We start from the raw sequence: 25,880 nt of genomic DNA, 5'->3' as shown, positions 1-25,880 counted from the left end.
ATTTACTTTTATCAATTTAGCTTCAAGACTTTGTTGGTTTGTGTTTAGTTGGCTTTTGAAACACATATTTAGCGCATAGGCATTCTGAGTCTTCTCTAATTTATTAAACATGCTCATCATCATCATCATCTTACTGTTGGCTACGTGTTACTTTATAAACACCTCACAAGGGATCATATCCCAGTGGTGTGTTACAGCACCATGCTTGAGAACCACTGTGATATATGCCATAATTCCATCTGAGACACTTTGATCATGACGGTATTCTGCTAGGAAATTTTTCAGTGACATTCCATTGCCATCTAGTAAAGCCAGATGGCTTAGTCAAGCCTCCAGCCCCCCACACATCTGCTCCCGCCCATCTCCCGCCATGCTTCTCCCACCCCTGCATGTACAGTCCTGTCTGCCCCTGCTTCTCCCTGCCCACAGGCAGTTCCCCTCCCCTCTGCTGGTCCAACCGGGAGTCGTGCCTCTTCTACCAAGACTCCTCCGCTGTCCTTCTGCACTGAAGCCACGTGGTGTCCGTGGTCAGTGCCGCTCATTGACTAGTCACATATACTACCTTACCTGGATGGGCACTTCCCCATGACTTCTGAGTTAGACCATAAGGTCGATGGGACAGAGACCAAGTCTCAGTGAGACCGCATACCACTCAGAGCAGGTAGGGAAAGCATAGAGCATGGTGCTAGAAAGTTGCATGGCAAGTCTGCCAGTCTATTTGCTGAGCACTTGCCCCATTTCAGGACCTTTTCTTTTTAATAAGAGCAGCACTTATTATGTGTCAAGCACACTTCTAGGCACTTTACAGATTTAACTCATTTAATCCTCACTATCCTATGTGACCATTACTACTAACCTCCCCATTCCACAGATGAGGGGCACAGAGCACTGTGAAGCTAGCATGAATTCCAACTTCATGTAGCAGAATTCTTTCTACTGTTCTCACATTTTCTCTTCTAATCCCTACAGCAACCCTGCAAGGAAACAAGGCTTACAGAGGTTGTCCTTTTCCTGGGTCACATAGCCAATAAAAAGCAAAGGGGGCTTGTAGGCTTCAAAACCCATTCTCTTTTCCACTGTGCAATTCAACTTTCCCAAGACCTCTTCCCCGTTTGCTCCAAAGTATTAAATTGTGAGGAAATCTGACACCAGCCTGAAAGTCAGCCGTTTACGTGCAAGTCACTGTTTGTTGCCTTATCCAGGGCAGTTAATCTGCGCATGTTTCCTGTTGCTGCTGTAACGAATTACCACACATTTAGTGGCTTTACTACAACATGAATTTACTGTCTTCCAGCTCTGGAGGCCAGACTCAAATCAGCTTTACTCGGCTAACATCAAGGGGTTGGCAGACCCACGTTCCGTCTGTAGGCTCTAGGGGAGAATCCATTACCTTGTCTCTTCCAGCTTCTAGATGCTGCTTGCTTCCTTGGCTCATGGCCCCTTCTTCCATCTTCAAAGTGCTTCACTCCAACCTCTGATCCTGTCCTTTCTTTCTGACTCTGCCCTCCTTCTTCCCTCTTATAAGGACCGCTGAGATAACACTGAGGCCACCTGGATAATCCAGGTAATCTCCCCATCTCAAGATGCATGATCACATGTGTTAAGTCACTTTTACCATATAAAATAACATTTTCACAGGCTCCAGAGTTTAGGACACAGATATCATTGCTCAGCCTACTATAGTCTGTACTTAGATTATGGGCTGACTAAGCATTAATCTCTGTTGACACAAGATCCTTGAGATTAAAATCTGCCTTCTGCTATCACTCTGCTCACCACTCTCTGTGGGCTTTGCATGCATCAGTCTTCATTAATTATTATTCTAAAAAATAAATTGAAAAGAGAAATGAAAGGAAAAGGGATAGATGCTCGAAGGGTTAACGGAAATGAATTAGGCAGTCCACTCTGAAGGGTAATTTATATTTCCCTGTATGACACATGTTTTATGATTAGGATTGTGTCCATCCGACTGTACACACATATTGCACACATCCGTGCAGAGACTGAAACAATCACCATGGCCCCTGTTTTCTCCCTTGCTTAAAACTGTGATTACGTAGCCATTTCCCTATAATTTTTTTTTTAATCAGGGTTACAGTACAAAATGCCTATAGTGTAGCCGTATGAGAAGGCATATGCGAGTAGAGTCCCTGCTAGTAATATGAAGAAAAAAGAGGAATTTTAATGACAACTACAAATGCTTGAGAATTCTTTTTTTTTTCTTTCTTTCATTTTTTAGATTAAAACACACACACACAGAAAAGAATGACTTTGGTCTGGATTTGAGGGCTGAAGACTGGCAGAAAGAATCAATTGAGTCATCAGTTTTGTTACATTCCAGTGACTAAAATATAAATCCTCATCATTTAGAAACCGTGCTTATTTAACATGTTGTATCCAGGGAGAAAAAAAAATCATTACGATGTTTATCTCATTTTTAGTCGTTGTTTTATAAGAAAATGGACACTTGATCCTTTAGAACCAACAGTAAATGTAAGCAAACAGAGGTTAGAAGTAAAATTTCACACGTGCAGTATTTTCATTTTTATTTATTAGCAAAATGTTCTTTGTAACAACTGCCCTGGATTTTAGCAGGTGTGCAGCCCCATGTTTCATATGGTAACAGGAATATTAAACCCAGAAGAAGCACTGTACTTCCAGGCAATTCTGATCCACAAGATGGCTGGGGTAGAAATTTTGTCCTCATTTAATCATTTTGAACAAGATTCCAGTCCTCATTTTCTTTATTTCTCTGCGCCCTAACTCACTGCGGCTCAGTTTGACCTCTGTTGTATACCAAGCACTGTTTCTCGAATTGCCTTTCGATCCTCTCAGTCTCTCATATCACAAAGTCACCTCAAATTCCAAAGGTCTAACACCAAGCTCAAGAACACAGCTACCCACCACCTTTGCCAGCAGACCCAGTCTTCCTTCCTGGGTCACGCCATCTTCAAGCGTGTTCTCCAGCCCATTGCCTTGATTCCAGTCCTCACAATGAACCAAACCGTTACAAACAGCCTTTTACTTAGTGTCCCTGCTTTGTCTTATTTCTAATCCATTGTGCCCCAACTTGGTATCAGTGGTTCTTTACTACAGGCCCTCTGTTGAGCCTTTAAAATATTAACGTGTGCTGAGAGCCCCCAAATAGATGGTATGGAGTGTTATTTAGACTCATTGGACTGCGAAACCTTTTCTCCATGGTACACCTATTAATATCTCACGGGGCCATACTTTCTAGAACCCATCAGCCTTCATTGCCTGAATCATTTTCTACAAACTGGATCATGTTACCCCCTACTTTAAAATCCTTAATGACACCATATGGTCTTGAGGTTTTGTCCAGATATGCCCAAGGCCCTTCAGTTTGCCCCTCACCCAACTTCTCAATCTCGGTTTCTGACTGCAACTTCCCCATGAACTCTATGTTCTACCTTCTCAGGTCTCCTCAGAGATGCCATGTTCCCTCACACCCTGGGTCTGTGCATACATGGTGCGACCCTGCCAGCACTTCTCATCTCCCTGGCCAACCCCTCATGGGTCCCCTCCTCTGTAGAGCCTTCCCCAATTTTCTGTAAAGGCTTAATTGCCTCTCCTCTGTATTCCCCCTTTCTAAAACCGATCACATCTGATAATACTTTTTCCCCCTCACTGGTCTGCAAATACCTGACTCTTAGTAACCAGTTTTTAGTCATCTTAAACTTCCAGCACCTAATACGGTGCCTGGCACTCGGCAACTACTTAGTAAGTGTTAGGTGAAAGAATGAATGAGTGAAAAACTACAAGCAGAGCATGTTATGTTGAAACTAGAAAGTTGACCTTAGAAAGAACATAAATGTCACTTTGTGTTGGGCTCAATAATACGACTTGAGGGACCAAGGAAAGGAACTCAGCACTCAGTAAATGAAGCTACCAAGATGAAACAAAGGTGTCGATACAGGCAGAATTTATTAGTGTGCTGATCATGGGAAAATCTTTAAAAATACAGGACACTCAGGCCACTGTAATTTTGTATAGAAACATAACTTTTAGGGGCACCTGGGTGGCTCAGTCAGTTAAACATCCAGGTCATGATCTCAGGGTCATGAGATCAAGCCCCACATGGGGCTCCACACTCAACACGGAGTCTGCTTGGGATTCCCTCTCCCTCTCCCTATGCCCCTCCCCCCCCAAGATAAATGAATCATAAAAAAAAAAGAAACATAACTTTTAAGTACTCACCTTATTGTATATTTTTTACTTTCTTATAAAACTTATGAATCTATGACCTTATTATCATGAAAGACATACAGCGGCAAAGATAAGCAACATAAATAGTATTTTTTGTTATTTCTTTTATGTATGGCACATATTTAAAAATAATCTCTCTTATTTTTAAGAGATCTACCTCTTCATACCACAGTATCATTTTAAATGATTCATAAAGGCAAACATTTTTCATTTAGTTTTATTAAATTTCTCTTGCTGTTCTCTTTTTAAAATTTTCTTCTTTCCATTCTGCTTCTCACTCCAGAACTATCTGCTTCATCAGGTAATCTCAACATTGTCCACAAAGTTGTCACAGACTTTGGAAACTTCATTAATTTGAAATTTTATCTTCGGCTTTTAAAAATGTCTAAAAATACCATTTCAGCAATGTCAACATACCAAGGAAACTTTTTGAGCGAAGAGGAGACAAGTGTTTAAGGGCCAACTCCCTGACGACATTAACTTAGCTAGAGAGTTGCCACCATACCTGGAGGGTCACAGCACCCAGCAGAGCACATGCAGCATCTGGCTAAAACCCGCTGCTGACTTACTTAGAAGCAGCTTCTGGTTAATGATAAAACAGCTCGATAAAAGGGGGATGTTCAGCCCATCAGCTGGATGTGTGTGTCATATCTTTGAAACATCTGGATTTGGGGATCTTTCGTTCATCCAATCATCAATTCAACAAACATGTATGAAGTGCGTGTTCTTTGCCAGATGCTACACTAGGCACTGGGGAATAAAAGAGGAGTGTATTCCCTTTTATCAAAAGATACATAATCCTCTGTGCATGCAGGGAAGCGGGGAGGGGAGGTAAATTGCAGGCACATAAACAACGAGCCCTCACAGGAGACACGCAATACCCTTCCAGGTTAAGGCCGGGTGGGAGGTGACTCATTCTTTGAGCCTTTGAATGGGGCCTTCCAAGATGTGTTAAAAGTTTCTGGGTAGGCATAAAGGCAAAGGGCGCTGCTCACAGAGTGAACAAGCTGATCAGAGGCCTGAGCAGAGAAGGCATTTGTGTGTCCAAGGAAGGGCACGTTGTCCCCATGGCAGGCCAGCAAGGAACAGTGGCTCAGCAGCTCAGTCTGGGTTCCAGCGTGAGCGCTCTCCAGGGCATTCTCACGAGTCTGAACCTTACCCCCTGGGTGCTAGAATTTCCCAAAAGTCTTCTGTGTAGGTCAAATTCCCAAACACTAAGTTGATTTTCTTTACGTTCTGTCGTAGCTGCTTTGTTACCATGTGGTCACAGACTTGTCACGGTGCAGAGGGGAATCCCCTGAGGGTCTGTCCCCTAAATCAGGTCCTATCTGCCAAGGGATGACCTGGCTAGGTTATGTTTCATGAACGGTCACCCTCTGTAGCACAGTTTTATTACATTGCCACCCTTGAAATAAGACCAATGGTTTCCATCATCTGTTTCCTCAGTTGGAAAGAGAGAAAATTAACCTGCATTTTTCCTTACTGCCGCATTCACTAAGAAGCACTTCCTGAGCGGCTTGGATCAAAGAGCTCTTCTTATGCAGCTTGACTTGTTTAGGGAGCATTTATTCAAAGTGAACGGAAGCCATGTGCCTTCTTAGATATTTAGAAAAAGAAAACTTTAGCCATCAAGTATTGAAGAGCTCTGTAGTCCTACAAACCCAACCTCACTAGTGAAGTGCCTAAAACATCAGTCACCGGGTCGCAGAAACTTCAAGAACATGTTCTTTATGCCTCACAGACTCAACAGGACCCATGGGGAATTTGTGCATTATAATCAAAGGATTAGAAGAAAAGCGGTTTGATGTAATTTTGAGGTTTAGGGGGATAATGATTTTATGAATCAGCTATTATTTCTCTTCAAGAGGATGTGAGGGCGATCTGGCTGCAACATCTGTCACCCCATTGATCGCCAGGGTTGATTCGGCTGATCTGGCTGGCTAGGCGGGTGTCCCCTTCTTCCCTCACCGCTCCATGTGCGTCCCTCCTGACGCTGCGCGCTCGGTCAAAGAGGACAACCTTCCCCGATAGAGGAGGACCGTTCTTCGGCCAAGGGTATACGAGTAGCTGCGCTCCCCTGCTAGAAGCTCCAAACAAGAAATATACACTGCATTTCCACTACAGTGTAGATATATTATACACCACACCTAAATGTCGTATTCCTCCAGCGTCAGTTACAAAATGTCACTCTACTGTTTAGCTCATACCCTGATCACTTTTTTACTAAGAAAAAAAAATCATTAATTTTAAAAGAAAAAAATTAGAGAATGCATGGAAGAAAACTAGAGATGGAGACATCCAATTCTAAGGTCTCTTATTTGAGACGTAACACTATCACACTGGGGGAAAGTTTTGAATGCAATTCTCAAACATGAATATGAGCAACAAAAGAACGAAAATCCCTTCCTTCATAGAGTTAAAAGGATAATGGATGATAATTTCCAAAGGGACGAGAGCTATTTAAAAGAGCTATTTAAAAATAAAAAATAATAAATAAACAAAAGGAAATTAATAGAATAGAGACTACTTTGGCTTTCCCAGCCTAGGAGGTTAAGGATGGGTTCTCCAAGCAGGTAAGAATGGAATTAAACCTGAATAATTAGAACCACTCAGCCACGTGATGGTGTAGGGGGAGAGTGGACCAGGTGGAGAGAAGAGCAAGTGCAAAGGTCCTGTGGGAGAAACAAGCTGTGAATGTGGGAGAAACCACACACACACACACACACACAAAACCAGTGTGGCTCAAATACACGGGGAACGGGGAGAATTGTATGAGATAAGACTGCAGAGGTGTGTCACGTTCTTCTTGTTCACTGCTAGAACCCAGAACCTAGAACCATGCCTGGTATTGAATAAATTTCTGTCGAATTAATGAATGAAGTTAAAATTTGAGTAAGAGAGTCTCTCCTTCAGGGCAGGGACCAGAACATGGAGGGCTTTGCAGCCCAGGGTTCCAGGAGTTTGGATTTCATTCTTATCACAAGGGAAAGTCATTGAAGGCTGTTAAGCATGGGAATCTTACGATCTGATGTATGCTTTGCAAACATCATTCCTGCTCCTGTGTGGAGAACAGACTTCCACTGTTCTTGAAGATCCGCTCTGCCTTCTCCACCTGGGTCACAGGAAGCTGACCTGTATAGACTCTACCCCCTGGCTTCTCATTGTGTTCAACCAATGGCATTTTCCGCAGGCTATCAGAAGGAGAGAGGCTGGGGCGCCTGGGTGGCACAGCGGTTAAGCGTCTGCCTTCGGCTCAGGGCGTGATCCCTGCGTTGTGGGATCGAGCCCCACATCAGGCTCCTCCGCTATGAGCCTGCTTCTTCCTCTCCCACTCCCCCTGCTTGTGTTCCCTCTCTTGCTGGCTGTCTCTATCTCTGTCGAATAAATAAATAAAATCTTTAACAAAAAAAAAAAAAAAAGAAGGAGAGAGGCTGTTTTCAAGTTGAAAACATATGCCACCCATATCCTGCTAGGACCTAACTGAGAAAACTAGACACTGGTTAGGAAGCTTGTAGTAGTCTAAGCAAGAGATGATGATATCCTAATTCCTTATTTGTTGCAGAGGTAAAGCTTATTTATTTTGGGGGGACATCTGAAAGTATTTGCTCATGGATTAAGTGTCAGGGAAGATGTGGTGAGAAAAAAGAAACCCCTTTCCTACATTTCTGTCTTGGATATGGCACCATCAGGTAAATGGGAAGACTGAGAGGAGAGCAGATCTGGGGCAAGATTGGAAGGGCAAGGTCAGAAGTTCCATCTTGGACATATTTAGGTCCGGATGCCTGTTTGCACTTAAGTGGACATGTTGAGTAGGCCAAGGGGAGAGGTCAGAGCTTAAGATTTAAATTTGTGACTCACCAGCATAAACTTTGTTTTTTCCAAACAGTTACAATTTGAACAAAATTACATTAAGTTCACGGAAGAATTTTAATAATTCATAGAATGGAAACAATTGTGGAGGGGCTCCTGGGTGGCACAGCGGTTGGGCGCCTGCCTTCGGCTCAGGGCGTGATCCCGGCGTTGTGGGATCGAGCCCCACATCAGGCTCCTCTGCTGTGGGCCTGCTTCTCCCTCTCCCACTCCCCCTGCTTGTGTTCCCTCTCTCGCTGGCTGTCTCTATCTCTGTCAAATAAATAAATAAAATCTTTAAAAAAAAAAAAAAAGAATTGTGGAGAACACAGTCCCCAAGTTTGGCAAATTTTAGGAATCAGTAATCCACATGGTTAGTTGTATAATTATAGAAGAGTCCTGAAGAAGGGCTGAACAGTAAAGTTATAACTAATCTGATGATAGAATAACTGGGTGGTTGGAAGTGAGGGTTCAACAAAAATAAGGGAAGGCCGAACCTAAGAAGTCATGCAAAAGACTATAAACCCAAATTTAAAACTCTAGCTGTCTGTATAACAAGAAGGCATATTTTAAGTAAGTGGAAGTCTTAGCCACTAATTGAAATTCCCCCAACCACCAACTTCAAATTCCACAAATATTTATTGAGAATTTATATTCGCAGAAGGCACTATGCTAGGCAGTGTGGGTACAAAATGTATTGCAGAAGTAAAATCCTTTGAGACTTTATTGAACTGCTAACTAAACGAGAACTCAAATTAAGGTTCACTTTTGTAATCAGTGAAAAGGCCAGGGAGCCATTGAAATGAACGAGAGAAGCCAAAGGCCTGACCCCCTCACAGCTTGAATCATTAGCTCTGAGGCTGTAGATTTGTCCTCAATTAAGGCTGAACAACATGCTAGACAAGCCCTTGGAAGGAACTGTTTGGATCTGTGATGGGTGACAGCTGGCTTCCAGCCACCTCCTCCAGTCTACCTCCACACTCCGCTTCGTGGCATAGCCTAGAAGCCGTGTTCAAATGTAGCCTTTAGGCTCTGAGATCAGTGGGTCTAGGGAGAACACATTTCCAGGGCCACCACAGTGTAGATGAACTGTTTGAGAACATTGGTGCCCAACCTGGATCATCGACCCGCCCCATCAGGGATAGTCACAGAGTGGGGGCTGAGCATTGAATTGCAAAGCACCGCCCCTCCAGGGGGGCAGAGAGGGTGAGACCAGGCTCTGGCAGGCTTGGTGCGAGGAGGCCTGGGGCCCTCAGCAGGAAGCAGCAGCAGAATAGCCTCCCCCGGCAAATGGAAAGCAGCCCCTACAGCCACCGGAAAGAGAAGCTGAGCTCAGGCTCGTTCTCCAGCTGGGTCCACCATTCCCAGCCCGGAGCAGGTGTTCCATAGGAGCTGGGTGAATGAATGTTGCACAGAATGGAAGGAAACCAGTTTCTACCCCGTGTGGCCTTCGTTGAGTCACTTCTCTCCAGCGTCAGCTTCTTTATCTGTAAAGTGGGGTAAGATCGACCTCATTGGATAGTTTCGCCTTTACCATTTGCCTTCTTTTTATTCAGTGGTTAGGTAGTTGAATCCAGCCATAAGAAAAGACTATTTTTTCCTTTGGGATTCAGTAAGGTTATTTTCATACCAAGCTTTTTAATTTTTTTTTAAAGATTTTATTTATTTATTTTGACAGAGAGAGACAGCCAGCGAGAGAGGGAACACAAGCAGGGGGATGGGAGAGGAAGAAGCAGGCTCCCAGCGTAGGAGCCTGATTGGGGGCTTGATCCCAGAACGCCGGGATCACGCCCTGAGCCGAAGGCAGACGCTTAACGCTTAACGCCTGCCACCCAGGTGCCCCCAAGCTTTTTAAATTTTAAATCCAAATAAAGGTTGCTCACCACTGGTTTGAATGGTTGGAAAGCTCTAGCATTAAAAGCCCTGACTAGGCAAAGTTGACAGCTTTTTTAACTTCATTATCCAGTCTTTCTGTGCCCTACAGCCACTCACAACGGCAAACAAAGGGCAGGTTTGCATGGGCGGGATCCAAACAGCCACTGGTTCTAACAGAGGCCCCCCTGGGTTGCACGGGCCCCTCCCCATTTATTTTATTCCCATTGGAAATGGTGGAGGGGTGGAGAGATGGTTCAACTGGAGAGATGGTTCTCAGTCCTGGTTGCACAGAATTACTTGGGAGATTTGTTATTTTTTCATTTTATTATTATTTTTATTATTAATATTCATTTATTATTTTTTTTCATTTAAAAATCTGATGCCTGGGACATCTTCCCAGAGTTTCTGATATAATGGATCTGAGATCCATCTAGGCCCCAGTACTTTTGAAAAGCTCCCAAGTGATTTTAAAGTGCATCCAAGGTTGGGACCACTAAGAGAGGGTGACAGCTGGGCCACAACAGCATTCTGACTATACTCAGTGTATTACTATCCTAACCTTGACTGTGATCACAAATCCCCCTTGCTGTTCCAAGTACAGCCCCCTGAGCACAGACACACACACACACACACACACACACACACAAGTTCTGAGAGGCCCCTGCTGCAGCAGGAGCTACTCCTTCAGCAAAAACTCTCGGGTTTGCATAGCCAGGCCTAACCTCCCAGCGAGCCGAAGGGCAGCAGGTGGAAGGGAAAGCACTATTCTGGAAGAAAGCAAGGCACTCCCTAGAACATTGCCAATAAAGTATCCCCAGCACAGAATACTCATCAGTTGCTGATCTAAAAATGGTGAAAGGTTAGATCCGACTAAAAATGACAGAAAACCCAAAGCCACAATGGCTTAACTAAGCAAGAACAATATTTCTCGCTCATATAAACCCAGACTATCCAGGGTCCGTGTGGGGGCATCACAATCAGGAAGATAGACTGCTTCCATCTGTTTGCCTATCATTGTCCAAGAGGGGAGGTTCAATTTTAGCCCTCATGTTCACATTCCAGCCAGCAAGAGGGAGAAAGGGAAGGGGGGAATGTCACCCTCGTTTTGTGGTCTTCTCCCTAAAACTGCACACCACCCTTCCATGTATATCTCATTGGCCAGCCCTGAGTCACGGGGCCAGGTGCACCTTCAGGGGAGATCAACAAAAATTGTCTGTATGCTGGGAAGTCATGTGCAGCTAGAAATTGGGGTTCTTTTGCTATTGCAAGGGAGGGGGCTACTGGGACAACAGCCAACAGTCTGGGCCTGAGAGTGCCTCCCTTCCCCCTCATGCGACTGGATTGTAACTATTACATGTAAACAATGGGCTTGACTGGGGTCCCACTGAAAACCACTGAAATAAGACTATTTTCCTGTATCCCGAATTCCAGTGGCTCTAGCTCCCTCCCACTGCCCTGAGAACTCACCAGTCCTACAAGAAAAGTGTTCCAGGGGGGTTCTTCAGGAAACCAGGCCTTCCATCTAATGTCCCTCCAATAGGCTAGAAGGGATGTTTCTCCTTAGAAAGGCCTGCCTTTTGTGCCGATTAATTCCTGCAGATTTCACTGATGGCAGGAGCTGTCTCCTGTTCCTTCTGGAAGCTGCACAGATTACTTTCACTGGGTCGTAAATATGTTTAACACCCTATTATACTAACCTTTTAAACCAGTTGTCTTGGGTGGCTGCAAATCATAGTTTAGGAACAACTCTCTATGATTTAGAGGCCCCTGAAATTCCTAGATGCTCCAGTTAAATACTTGAAATTAAGACTGGAAGGTGTAGATCTTGCTTCAAAATTCATTTCGAGGAAAGGAAGCAAAATCCTTTGGGCTGGTTCTTAGGTTTTCTTCTTCTTCTGTTGTTTTTTCCACTCTTCACTCAGCCCATAAGGATTGGCAGTCAAACCTACCACTGTCCTATGTTAAATTGACTTTCTCTTCCTCCTGCAGTGCTCCAGGACCTGCGGAGGGGGCATCCAGAAGCGCGAGGTTCTTTGCAAACAGCGCATGGCTGATGGCAGCTTCCTGGAGCTTCCTGAGACCTTCTGTTCAGCCTCGAAACTGGCCTCCCAGCAAGCCTGCAAGAAAGATGACTGTCCCAGCGAGTGGCTCCTCTCTGAGTGGACCGAGGTATGTATGCTCCTCAGAAGGAGATCCTGAAAGAGACCTCAGGAAGAAAAGGAGGCACCCCAAACTTACACAAACAGAAAACGAGAACAGAACGAAATAACCCTCCTAGCATTATGGAACAGTATTTTTGTAACCAGTAATACCACAATGTGTAACTAGCTGTTAACTAGGCTGTGGGGACCTGAGGTAAGCAGCCAGCCCTTACTCAACAATCAGAAGCATGGAATTGTAAACGGGCTCCTCGTGGAACAAAACCAGGCCTTGTTTGGCCCAGAATTCTTCTTAGAAGACTGTGGTGTTCTACCTTTATCCCCACACCCACCTTCCCGACCTCCCGGCAACTCCTTCTCCCAGATGTTTTTAGTCTCTCCTCAGGAAGGGCAAAGCCTCTCTGGCTATTCCCTTCCAAGTTACTGGACAATAAGGAACATGATTTATTAGGAAAAGAAGGCCAGGGGAATCCTGCCTCTTTACTGTCAGTTTCCTGGCTCCAAGACGTTAACAACTTCCCAGCAAGAGAACTTGATTTCCCCTGTTGCTTGCATTTGGGGGGATGATTACATCAGCATCCACTATTCCTGACTTGCCTCATAAGTTAGGGATATACCCCCAACTAGCCTACTTTTCTAAATAATTCCTACTCGAACACTAGCATAAATTAAGTCGTTTACACCCAGCTTTAACTTGTTTTCAGCCCCTATACCACGCAGTGAATTGCCTACAACTCTCCTGGCTTCAAAGGCGTGGGTGTCTCCCCTAAAGAAGTCCCCCCAAAACTATTGCCTCATAAGCAGATTTAGCCAAGAACGGAAACGCCATTCCTGAAGTGAAAATCTTTGTGTTGAAAACAGATTCAAGACCCTGGCCTTTCTTGCACTGAACCATTTGCACTGGCCTTGCTGAGCCCCTTGCCTTCTCGGTGTGGTTGTGTGTTTACGGGTATGTTGTATGTCTACAACAGGATGGGGCTGCCGTGGGTTGAAACCCACCACAGGGACACTTGCTTCCACAGAGGGAAAAGCTGCCCCTGAAAACTAAGATGCCACCTTTTTCAGCCTAGGTTCTTAGAGTTCTTGCCCCTTATCACCTCACATAGAGTTCACTCAGATGGCGTCTACTAAGGGCATTGCTAGTGTGAGTTAACCTACATCACCGTTCTTAGAGTTCTTGCCCCTTATCACCTCACATAGAGTTCACTCAGATGGCGTCTACTAAGGGCATCGCCAGTGTGAGTTAACCTACATCACCGTTCTTAGAGTTCTTGCCCCTTATCACCTCACATAGAGTTCACTCAGATGGCGTCTACTAAGGGCATCGCCAGTGTGAGTTAACCTACATCACCAGAGGTTTTGGATTTGGCAATAAAATTGCCTTCTGGTGGGATCTCACCCCAAATGCCTCAGAACAGAAGTAGGTATGATTATTTTTCTCAAATTTTGGGAACAATTTCCTTTCAGCAGGATAAAAGATAAAAGCATGTAAAATCTGAGTGTGTGTGTCTGTGTATGTGTGTGTGTGTCTGTGTGTGTGCATGCGGGAATGTGTTAGTGCCAGTCTTCCATGGAATGTCGATTTGGGGTGTGGTATTCTACGGGAAAATCATAACAAAACGAACAGCGCAGCAGAGTGCACTGATAGAGTTGCCAAGTGAGTGACCCTAGATGAAGACTTCCTCCCAGGGCCATGTTGTAAAAGGTGTCCTTCCACTAAGTCTGTCGGTGATAGTTGCCATGAGTGGGATGCTGAGGAAGGGACTTGTGTGTATTCTAATTGTCCTTCCATGTTCCTGGAGTTTGTGGCCTCTCGGCACATGGGGCACAGAGAATTCGGAAAAAAAAAAATCCTTTAGGCCTGTGGATTTGAAGCAGGGACCCTTGCAACTAGGCACTAAGAAAAGGAGACTGCTGAATTGAGGTCCTCTGGGCCCATTAAGTATCACGGACCTTTAGAACGGTGTTGTGTGTGCTTAGGAGTGAGACTCACAGGGGTACCTGGGTGGCTCAGTCGGTTAAGCATCCGACTCTTGATTTTGGCTCAGATCGTGATCTCAGGGTTGTGAGATCGAGCCCCAAGTCGAGCTCTGCACTGGGTGTGGAGTCTGCTTAAGATTCTCTCTTTCCCTCTCCCTCTGCCCCTCCCCCATTGCTTGCACACATGCACGCATGTGCACGCGCGCGCGCTCTCTCTCTCTCTCAAAAAAAAAAAAAGATTAAAAAAGGAGTTAGACTCACAGGCAAACTTAAATTTCAATCCTGACTCTGCCACTTACTGGCTCTATAACCGTGGGCTTGTTACTTAACCTTTCTAGGCCTCTGTTTGTGTATCTGAATACTGGAGATGATAATGTCCACTCATATGGCTCTTGGGAGGCTTCAGTTAAATGAGGCATATGAACTACTTTGTGCCTAGTAAAAGTTAGCCCTAGTATTGTTATGATTCCCTTCCACCCCTGCTCATTGTCAGGAGGAGAGGAAATAAGAGAAAGTGCTTATCTTGACTGGCTGGACCCAGGGTCATGGCCTAGGCTTCCCACGGGCTTTCCCAGTCTTCCTTGGGAAGAGGAAGTTACACTTTGGGAAGTAGGACAACTTAGCCCTTATCCACGGAATGTTCTTAGGTTCTGGGTTATCTGGGTTGATGAATGGAAATTCCAAACATTGGGGAGGGGCTGGGAATGGTAGGAAGTAGGAAGTAATCACCAATTCACTGGGATTCAATTAAAGCTGGCACCATACAAATGTGCTGGGGGGGGCATTCATGGAGCCTCCAGTTGGCCCTGTCATCCCAACAGCCCTTGCCTTGGCTCTCTGACTGAGTTGAAACACACATTCCACATCCCCCGCCCCCAAGACTCCCCTTGGAGAAGGACGACCTGGATGATTTATGGGTGTTTTTCATCCTCAACTATCTGGGCTCAATCTTACAGTTACTGCACAGAATCCCTCAGAGACAGAATTAAGCCAAAATTTTAGACACTTCAAACAAAATTACTTTCAGATCCTATTCTGAGAACAAGACCCCTTAAAAGTTCTTACCTCTCTACAAGAATTCCTTGCCTCTCTTGAAAGAGTCGACTATTATATGTTTTTAAATCATACTTTTATGAAAGTCATTTCCCCCAAAAAATATAAATGAAATTAAGGTCAGAGTAGTCAGTTTTAGAGTTAGAAGGAACTTAGAAGATCCTATAGCTTGGTTGTTCTTTTAAAAATTAAAGCCACAGAAGACTTTTTTCACATGAAATGTTACTATGAAGCCAAGAATCTAAAATAGATAAAATCAGAGCTGTTTTGGTTGAAGTATGGGTTAGGGTCCCAGATCTCCATAGGCTGGATCTCCAGATCACCTGCAAAGCCCTGAATCACTTTCTCAACATAGAACCGGGTTTGAAAATCCCTACTCTTGCTTAGTTTTATTTTAGAGATACGGAAATTGAGCCTCAAGAATGAACTAGACTTGACCAAAATCATAAACCCATCTTTGGACACACAGTCTTTTTTTCTGCTTGGCAGCACTAAACTGACCATGCTTTTAAATTTTCCAGGCTCTTTGCCTCCATCCCACCTAATCCCAGGATTTGGTGCTGTCATTTACAATAAAATAAGGGATGGGTGGGATCTGGAATCCACGATCATCAGGAAACAAAAGCAATGGGTTTCTTACCTCCATTTTCTGCATCTACAATGTCTTTCAGGGTGGCGTGTATCAGAGCTCATTGCATGGAATAGCTCATTTCAGTGGGTTAGCATATACAACTTGCAAATATAAGATAATATTTTTTGGGTTTAATGTCATTTTTCAAGTTAACGTGGCACACTGCCATGACCCTAGTTCAGGTCTTTATCATCTCGAGCCTGGACTACTGTGTCAGCCTCCTTAACTGACATCCCCGCCTGCCATACATCTCCTACTCCCTTCCCTCCCGGACACTGTTGCCAGATTAACCTTCTCAAAACACCTCTTTCATCATTTCACTCCTCCCTCCAATGGCTCCTCACTGCCTTGTGGACTAATTCCAAGCCTCCTGTCTGAAAATTAAAAGTCTCCAACGTCTGGCCCCAAACTACCTCTTGAGCTCCTGACACTCTCGACTTGTTCCCTCTATTCAGTCAAACTGGTTTACTCTGCCCCCCAGGCCTGCCTTGGATTTTTGCACTGAACTCTTCCACCTCCGTTCTGGATATTCCCCTGCTTCCCATGCTTATCCCCAGTTTCTACACCCATTCACACTCTACCCATCTTCAAAACCTAGACCAGGAAATCATTAGTGCTCCATCAGCATTCAACCATCGTTAGCATTAATTTTATAATACTTCACTTGTCTTGTAGTTTTATATTTCTACTAAATTCTTATATTAACAGCTGTATCGAGGTGTCATTTACATACTATAAGATTCAACTTCACATTATGTTTTCAAGGTTTATCTGTTTACCAGTTATCCAAAAGAACAACATTCCTTTTGTGGTAGAATAATAGTCCGTTATATAGATAGATCATATTTTTTGTTTATCTGTCCAGTCAGTGGACATTTGAGTTGTTTCCTTTTTGTCTCTGTTGAACATTCGCATACAGTCTTTGGATGGATGTTTGCACTTCTCTCGGGTAGATACCTGTAAGTGAAATTGCTGGGTCACAGGATAAATTTATGTTTATCTTTGTCAGAAACTAGCAAGCGGTTGCCAAGAGGTCTGTACTATTTTATGTTGCCACCAGCGATATGGGAAGGTTCTAATTTTTCACATCTATATTTATAATAACATTTGTTACTGTCTGTCCTTTTTTTTAATGGCCATTCCAGGGGATATGAAGTGGTATCTCATTGTGGTTTTGATTTCTATCTCCCTCATACAGTATTTCATTTTAACAATGCATTTGGATTTCCCCCCCCACTCATTTGATGACAGCTCCTTGAGGTTACAAACCACCTTGCGCCTTTTTTTCTATAGTATCTAGCACCCTGCCTCAAAGTAGATACATGACAATTATCAGATGCTTGACATTAAAATAGTATATTTATGAAGGAATGAGGAAAAAATTAGCATCAAGGGTCATTTCTGTATGTGAAGTTTAAAATATATTATCTCATTTAATTCCCAACCTTACAAACTAAGTGTAAGGAGTGGAAACAGACTCTGAGTTGCCAACTGGTAAAATACTAAGCTGGGATTGGAATGGACTCGACTCTAAACCTCAGGCCATATAAGTAAAAAACAGGTAGAGTGTCTGCAGGAAACTTACGGGTAGAAAAAAATCTTAGAATGTGGTTTCAATGTGGACATGTCTTCCTACCATGTTGTATAATTAATATTTCTGTCTCTCAGTGACTGTTGATCTTCCAAGCAACTTTTCTCACATTTTGGTGAGTTTGGGAGCCCAGACAAAAACCCTAGCCTCTAGTTCCCTGCATTTACATGCACGTGGTCCTTCTTTCCTCACCAGTGTTCCACGAGCTGCGGAGAAGGCACGCAGACTCGAAGTGCCATTTGCCGGAAGGTGCTAAAAACCGGGGTATCGGCTATTGTCAATTCCTCCCTGTGCCCTCCCCTGCCCTTCTCTTCATCCATCAGGCCCTGCATGCTGGCAACCTGTACACGTGAGTATGTCTGAGCTCTGGGGATGGGGAGGCCGGACCCACCCAGAAGCAGCTGTGGTCGTGCGGTAGCCTTCCCTAAACTCAAGACTGGTGGGAGATTATCAGGCAGGAAAGCCCAGGGAGGGCAGCAGGCTGGTGAGCGCAGCTGGAGATGGAAAAGGAATCTTAATTACACGTGGCCAGGCGGAATTCTCTTCTCTGCTGGAAAAACAGTTTGCAGGGGGTAGAGCAAAGTTCACTCGCTGGCATACAGAGATCTGGAAGCCGGAGTCAGTATATTACTAATGAAGTCTAATGTCCACTCTGGGGTTTTAAAATGCTCTAAACAGATTTGTTCTGTTTACTATTAATCCCTAGAGTTGTAACACCTGTGGGCTCTCCTCCCCCAGTACACTAGGGCCCTGATGCTCTGCAGAAACCAAAGGGGAAACGTCGAAAGGGAGAGATTCTCCTTCCCTTTGTCCTCTGCCTCTTTTTATGATGCTTGCTTTTTCTTTTTTTAAATCCTTCTAATGAGAGGAACTGCCTTTCCCCTGGCATCCCCCTCCATCTAGAACCTGCATCTCAGCTTCTAGGAGTAGAAAGCCCCAGCAGGGCCATAGCCGGTTACCCCACTGCACCACATTAGTGGGTGTGTTGTTTTGCGGGCGGCTTGATGGTCCTCAGCTGGTAACCACTTCCCCGGACAGCCCAAGTAAATTCAAGCCGCTTTCTCTCCCTCTTCCCTTTCACGTCCCTCCTCTCTCCTTCTCTTCGCCCTCTCCGTTCCCTCTCGCTTGTCCCTGTGTTCACTCTCTTTTTCCTCCGCCGTCCCTTCTCCATCCGCCTGGCTTCCCTTCCATCCCCTCCGTTGCAGGGCCCGGCCGGCCGGCCACCAAGCACAGCCCTCACATCGCGGCCGCCCGGAAGATCTACATCCAGACCCGCCGGCAGAGGAAGCTGCACTTTGTCGTGGGGGGGTTCGCCTACCTGCTCCCCAAGACGGCGGTGGTGCTGCGCTGCCCCACGCGGCGCTTCCGCAAGCCGCTGATCACGTGGGAGAAGGACGGGCAGCACCTCATCAGCTCGGCGCACGTGACCGTGGCCCCCTTTGGCTACCTGAAGATCCACCGCCTCAAGCCCTCCGACGCTGGCGTCTACACCTGCTCGGCGGGACCAGCCCGGGAGCAGTTCGTCATTAAGCTCATAGGAGGCAACCGGAAGCTGGTGGCCCGGCCGCTGAGCCTGAGGAGCGAGGACGAGGCCCTCGCGGTGAGGAAGGCCAGCCCAAAGGAGGCCCTGCAGACCCACAAACACCAGAACGGCATCTTCTCTAACGGCAGCAAGGCTGAGAAGCGGGGCCCCGCCGCGGACCCGGGGAGCCGCTACGATGACCTTGTCTCGCGGCTGCTGGAGCAAGGGGGCTGGCCTGGGGAGCTGCTCGCCTCGTGGGAGGTGCAGGACTCCACGGAAAGGAACACGTCGTCCGAGGAGGACCAGAACTCCGAGCAGGCCCTCTGGCACCTACCCTTCACCATGGTGACCGAGCAGAGGCGCCTGGACGACATCCTCAGGAACCTCTCCCAGCAGCCCGAGGAGCTTCGAGACGTCTACAGCAAGCACCTGGTGGCCCAGCTGGCCCAGGAGATCTTCCGCAGCCACCTGGAGCACCAGGACGTGCTGCTCAAGCCGTCCGAGCGGCGCATCCCTCCCGTGGCCATCCCCCCTCATAAGCACGTGTCTGGCTTCAGCAGCTCCCTCCGGACCTCGGCCGCCGGGGAGGCCGCGGGGGGCTCTCGGCGGCCCCACCGCAAGCCCACCATCTTGCGGAAGATCTCAGCAGCCCAGCAGCTCTCGGCCTCCGAGGTGGTTACCCACCTCGGGCAGACTGTGGCCCTAGCCAGCGGGACGCTGAGTGTGCTTTTGCACTGTGAGGCCATAGGCAACCCGAGGCCTACCATCAGCTGGGCCAGGAACGGAGAAGAGGTGCACTTCAGTGACAGGTGAGCCTTGCAGCTGCCGGGTCTGGGAAGGGAGGGGAGCAAGGGGCCACATCTGGCCCAAGGCACTGGATTCCCTGGTTCCAAGGGTAGGGCTCAGAGCTCTGGGCCTGGGCCTTGGGGATGGCATCCTGGGTTTCCAGTTGTCTTCTTTTTTTTTTTTTTAATAATATTTTTTTATTATGTTAGTCACCATACAGTACATCCCTGGTTATTGATGTAAAGTTGGATGATTCATTATTTGCGTATAACACCCAGTGCACCATGCAATACGTGCCCTCCTTAATACCCATCACCAGCCTATCCCATTCCCCCACCCCCCTCCCCTCCGAAGCCCTCAGCTTGTTTCTCAGAGTCCATAGTCTCTCATGCTTCATTCCCCTTTCTGATTACCCCCCTTTTCTTTATCCAGTCTTCTTTTAATACCAATAGGACTACTGGAGCAAAGATAGGGTATTTAATTTCTCTAAACTGTATGCTGTCCTCTTTATAAAGTAATAGCAACAATGCCTATCCACCCCAATCCCCACAGGGTCCCAAAGATTAATGACATACTCTCCAGATAGCTTTGAACTTTTGGCAGAAAGCTATCATTCCAGGCCAAGGCATTATTACATTACCACTCCGTGAGATGGACCACTGAAAAGTTATACATCAGGACACCGTCTCCACGTGTGTGGTCCCCCAGGGCTGGGGAGAGAGTGCAGCCAGCACCTGCTGCTCCCTGTGGGTGAGCGCATCCTCTGTCTGGGCCCGACAAAGCTGTTTGTTCCAGAAAGCTTCTATTCCCAGTCAGACCGGTGATTAATTATCCTAATATCTCATGGTGTCTCTGTTTTGATGTGTCATTACCAGGATGACAGTATGTATTACTTACTGGTTTCCTTGGGCCACAGCCATTCATAGTGTAAAATCAATAGTGGTGGTAGAAGTTAGAATGATAATATTTTTGAACGCTGTATGCCAAGAACTGTGCCATAATTCCCGCATCCTTTCTCTTTTAGTCTTCATAATGGCCCTGACGACAACAGTGATGGCTTGCATTAATTGAGTAGTGACCATCTGCCAGGCAAATGCGGTCTTTCTGTGTTTGTTTCTAATTCTAACAGTAGGTACAGTTTTTATGCACACTTTACAGAAGAGGAAACAAAGCCTAGGAACTTGCTAAAGATCTTATTTATTAGGTGGCAGAGCCAAGGTAGGAGACACAAATAAGACGGGCAGTCAATGGAAGAATCCTATACACTGGGTCAGAGAAGGCTCTTGAAGGTCCTCCAGTCCAGAGTCCTCATTTTAAATTTTTATCTGCTCGGAATCCATGGAGAATGCTCTTTTCATTACAGGTAATCTTAAATACTATTATTCGGCAATCCTCATCCCTAGTTCACTCGTTTGGGGTAAGGAAAGAAAGCAGCTAGGCAGTTTGCCAGGTTTATTTACTTATATGTAACTGCACTTGTTATTCTAACAGTGTCCCCAAGGCCCAGGTTCACATAGAAAATCAAGGTTTAGCAGCTCACCCAAGAAGATCACACTTTCGTAAGAGTCGGACCAGGGATTCAATATCAAGTTTATTTGAGTCCAAAGAGAACACAGTTCTGTCAACTCTTCTGAGACTTGGTGAACAAATGTGACTTTGTCCAGCCTGCCCACCTCTTCTGTGCCTTTTGAAATGTCAATAACATTGCCTCTCAGCCTTAGTACTTATAGACCAAATAACTTTAATAACAACAATACTAAGTATTTTTCCTGTGTCCTCTTACTATATGCCAGACCCTGTGATCAGTGCTTTAAGGGCATTATCTTATTTAATCTTCAGAAATAACCTTATGGGGTAAATGCTATGATTGTTACCACATCAACGATGAGAAAGCTGAGACACAGATGTGGGACCCACACAGAAGCACTGGAGACAAGGTTTGAATGCAGGATTCATATGCCAGGCAGTTTGAACACACACCTTGAGAACCTCTCCTCTTGTGTGCTCCTTGGTCCTCCCCAGCTCATACTTTCCTTGATCAGCTTAATTGTTATGATTCCTTCAGGTCTATCTAGAAATCTTCACAAGATATTTTGGGGTCAAGCTAAGGTTGGAGTAAATCCCCTTGAGGTCACTGAGTCAATGAGAGGTAGCCTCAGAGGGCCCCCCAGGATGTTGGGTGCAGGCTAAGAGAGGTGCCCTCGTGCTTGGGTAGGCGGTACACTGGAGCATCTGTCATACCTACTGGACCAAATCGTGTCATCTTCCCCACCAGCCAGCTTCTCAAGTGTAGGGACCATTCATTCATATTTCCTTTGCCTCATGCCCAGGGATTGAGGGACTAACACTTGGCCATGCACAGGAAAAGATGGGAATTAACATTTCTTGACTAATTACAGACCTAGTGCTCCGTGCTAGCAACATTTTTATAGCCATCATCTTGGTTAATGACCACCACAGGGTACAACATAGGAGCTGTTATCCCTATTTCAGAGATGAGAAAACTGTGACCCAAAGTAGTTTAGGAGCTTGACGATGTTAGCTAGCTAGCAAAAGGCAGAATCAAGAGGGCAGATTCGAATCCAGTTCTGCCCAGCTCAAGCCCATGCTGTTTTAAGTGAATAAGTTCACACTTCATGCATCTGTACTTCACTAGGGATGCCAAGTTGCCCCAAGACCCTTGCTGTTGTTTACCAGCTATTTCCAGGGTCCCTTCCTTCCTCCTAAATGCTGCGGACAAGGCAGGCTGTTGGGATGAGGGGGAAGGGGTCACCAGGACTCTGCTATGCCTGGAAGTTTGGAGAGAACATTTGAGCCCATGGCTTAGAGGTCCTGACCATTTCCTTGAGTGCTAGAGATGCTTTGTATGAAGTCCAAGGGTCACAGCCCATCTGGGTCACCTGGTAACTAAAGATAGGATGTAGGAGTCAGATGAGGACTGAGGGCTTCAGGCTGATCTTGCCAAGCCCCTTCACTTTGTATGGCCTTAGTCCCTTCATCTTAAAAGCAGGGGGGTTGGGGAAGGTTGTACCAATTCATCTCCGAGGTCCCTTGTTCCTCCTTCACTCCTTTGCAAAAGGCAGCGGCAGATCAAAACCCGTGTGCTGGTGGGGTGTGGGGAGAGCCTTGAGCCCAGTAACTTCAAACTCTGTTGCACGAGCTGTTTCTGAGTGCTCCACAAAATGGGGGTTCACTGATCACATGAGTTTGGGACGTGTTCACTTAAAGCTGAACAGATGTATTTACTGCTGGATTTTACTTCTGTTTTCTTAATATAGTGCTTGATATTTTCTCTTGTTTTTATTATAAAAGCAATAAAGGGGCTATAAAACAATTCAAATAATACCTAAATCTATAAAGTACAAATGCAAGTCTCCCTCATTTTCTCACATCTATTCCCCAGAGTCTGTCTCTCTTAATAATTTGGTATACATCCTTCTGGAATTTTTATATATTTTATTGTATTATATATAAAACACATATACACACATATGATTTGGCTTTTTAATGGGATATTACTCATGTTTAGAAATTTCACGTGGTTTCTACTCAACAACATGTCTAGGAGACATTTCATTGTATGTAGAGATCTGCGTCGCCATTTTTAATGGCTGATTACTGTTCCTGAGTGCATTTAACTATCCCCCAATTGAAAATTATTTTGGTTTTTCCATTTTTTTTAACTCCTTTAAGCATTCCAACATGTGTTGTGACTTTCCAAGTGAACAGTATAGTATGTATTATTTTCCAAGTATTTCTTTGATCAATGAACAATTTTTTTGCCCTCATGATCTCAGGGATACCAAGAGTTCTTGAAATACCACTCAGGAAATATTACTTTCACCTTTTAACTTTCACTTCCTTGGGTACTGAGAGTCTAGCCCTAATGTCTTTAAGATGAAGAGGGTTCCATGGAACCTTGCTAAAAAAAAGATACTAAATGCACTAGACTAGGACAGCAAGGGCTAGTCCTGGCTCTTCAGCCACCAGGACATTGGTGGGAGCGTGGGTGAGGGGTAACGTTAAGAGGTAGAGCACAGGAAAGGCATGGGCAAAGAGTTTTACAGTTTTTGCCACTCAAGACTTTTCTAGATCTAGCCTTGACACAGCTTCCCGATGCAAGTTAATGGCACACAGTAAGGAAAAATAAGAGCTTTTAGACACTGATCTCCAACATCCTAATTTCTCCATTTAACTTAGCTGGCCAAAAAGACGTATGACTGGAGCTTCGTTTTCAATACAGTTTTCCAGGTCCTGTTTGAGAAAAGAAAGTAGATCTATCTGCAAAGAGCACGCAGGAGGCCCAGAGCTGCCATTGGGACGGCTTTGCTATGGGCTGTTGGTGACTTGTCTGTGTTGAGTGTCATTCCTTGTCATCGTTCCTGTGTCCAGTAGCAGTTCAGAAATGCTCATTTATTTTCACACAGAGACGTGCTCAAATGCCCAGTGTTATAGTTCAGTTAGTCTGTTTTTGCTTTGTACCAAGTCCATCTTTCCAAAAGAATCTGTAAGATTCACCGGGCTATTGGTCTGGAGGACTTTGCAGTGTATTCAAGTATCCCTTTGTAGCCTGAGCCAGCAACATAGGTCAAGAGAGGAAGAAAGTAACTGAGGAGAAGTCTACTACTACTTTGGCTTTTAAATATGCCAAAGTTTTATCTGAAAGCAATTGCTTATACGAAAGAATCACTACCAAGTCAGATACTACTGTATCTCATCATATATGTAATTTACTAGTTGAAACGAATTCACACGATTCTTAGAAGCACATGCCAACTTCTCAAGCAATAGTTTATGGGATGTTTCTGAATGTATTAGGACAGCCTGGTTTATCCTAAGCCCCGCTTCTCCTTATTTCACAAACATTCCCATGCATCCTCGGAGCCAGACCCTATGTTAGATACTGGGGACGGAGGAAAAGCAGGCTCATTCCTTGTCAGTGAAACTCAAGTCTCATTTGGAAGCCAGAGAAGTAAATGCAGTGTTTAAGTGCTAAAAGATCGGTGTGGATATTTATTCAGTCCATAAGAATTTATTAACCTACTATATCCCACACACACGCACACACCTTGTCACTGGGAATGTTGTGAATGAAACAAAAGTCTGTGTTCCCTTGCCGTTTACATACATTTAGATTTCTGCTCAAATTTCTGCATCAGAAAGGCTTTCCCTAGTCACTGTATAAAAGAGCAATTCTCATCATCCTTTATCCCTTGAACTCTGCTATTTTATTCACAGAATTTTACCACCTGATATCTGGTTATTTGTTGCTTGCCTGTCCATAAGGGTAGAGACTATTTACTGCTGTATCCCCAGTGCTGGGAATAGTGCCTGGCACCAAAGAGATACTGAATAGTGAGTGAACAAATGAATGAATGAATGATTGGAGCAAGGCAATAAACACGGAAAAGTGCACAAGTATCAGGTGGTGTTAAGTGTTGGGCAGAACACTGAAACAGGGGTGATAGGGAGTGCTTTGGTGACCACTCTAGATGGGTATTCTGAGAAAGTTACCCGTAAGCCAAGATGTGAATGATGACCAGGGTCCAGCAATATGACATCAGGAGGAAGAGCACCCCTGAACAAGGAGAAAACAGCATAAAACCCCCAAAGTTAAATGAGTTTGGTGGGTTGAAGGAATCCCAAAAGAAGTTCATTTGGCGGGACTGTGGTAGCCAGAAGATAGAGGGGATGTGGCATGAGGCCATGAGGTTAATCAGAGACAAGAGAAGGAATTTAGCTTTTAATATGAGTATCACAGGGAGATTTTGGAGGATATTAGCAAAGTAAAATGATCTAATTTCCATCTTTATAGACTCACATTGGCTACTTTGTGGCCAGTGGATTGTAGAGGAACATGAGTGGAAGGGGGGGTTAGTTAGGTGTCCTTCCCCATCATCCCTTCAACTCCACCAATACGTGCTTGGTGTTAGATACAGCGATGGGCACCAGACAGACAATAAATAAAAGTCACTGCTTTCCAGAAGCTAGGAAACACTGAAGGGCTGGTGTGGAGTAAAATAACTTGGGCCCTGAGTTTATTTTCAACTCCAGTGGAAAGAACACTTCTCTTAAAACTTCTTAATGTTTACAAGTGAGTCGAGGAGGAGTTCCCAAGTTCAGTGTGCACAGTGATTACCAGGAACTTGTTAGAAATGTAGATTCGCACATCCTAACCTACCCCAGAAACTCTCTGTACAGCAGAGC

The 25,880-nt window shown here is 45.1% G+C and overlaps 1 protein-coding gene across 3 annotated transcripts in view; it reads left to right on the top strand.

The window, feature by feature from the left end:
• ADAMTSL1 (ADAMTS like 1) overlaps positions 1-25,880 on the top strand; it is an 874,799-nt gene that overhangs the window by 734,210 nt on the left and 114,709 nt on the right. For all 3 annotated transcript variants that reach the window (XM_087869620.1, XM_087869619.1, XM_045780274.2), the window contains 3 exons: positions 11,941-12,120; positions 17,561-17,714; positions 18,571-19,696. In XM_087869620.1, the coding sequence (XP_087725746.1) occupies positions 11,941-12,120; positions 17,561-17,714; positions 18,571-19,696 (1,460 nt within the window). The remainder of the gene's footprint in view (positions 1-11,940; positions 12,121-17,560; positions 17,715-18,570; positions 19,697-25,880) is intronic.

This window comes from Ursus americanus, chromosome 18, assembly GCF_024610735.1.
Source record: "Ursus americanus isolate L20-20 chromosome 18, mUrsAme1.1.p, whole genome shotgun sequence".
Lineage (NCBI taxonomy): Eukaryota > Metazoa > Chordata > Mammalia > Carnivora > Ursidae > Ursus > Ursus americanus.
This window is presented reverse-complemented; position numbering and strand designations above follow the sequence as displayed.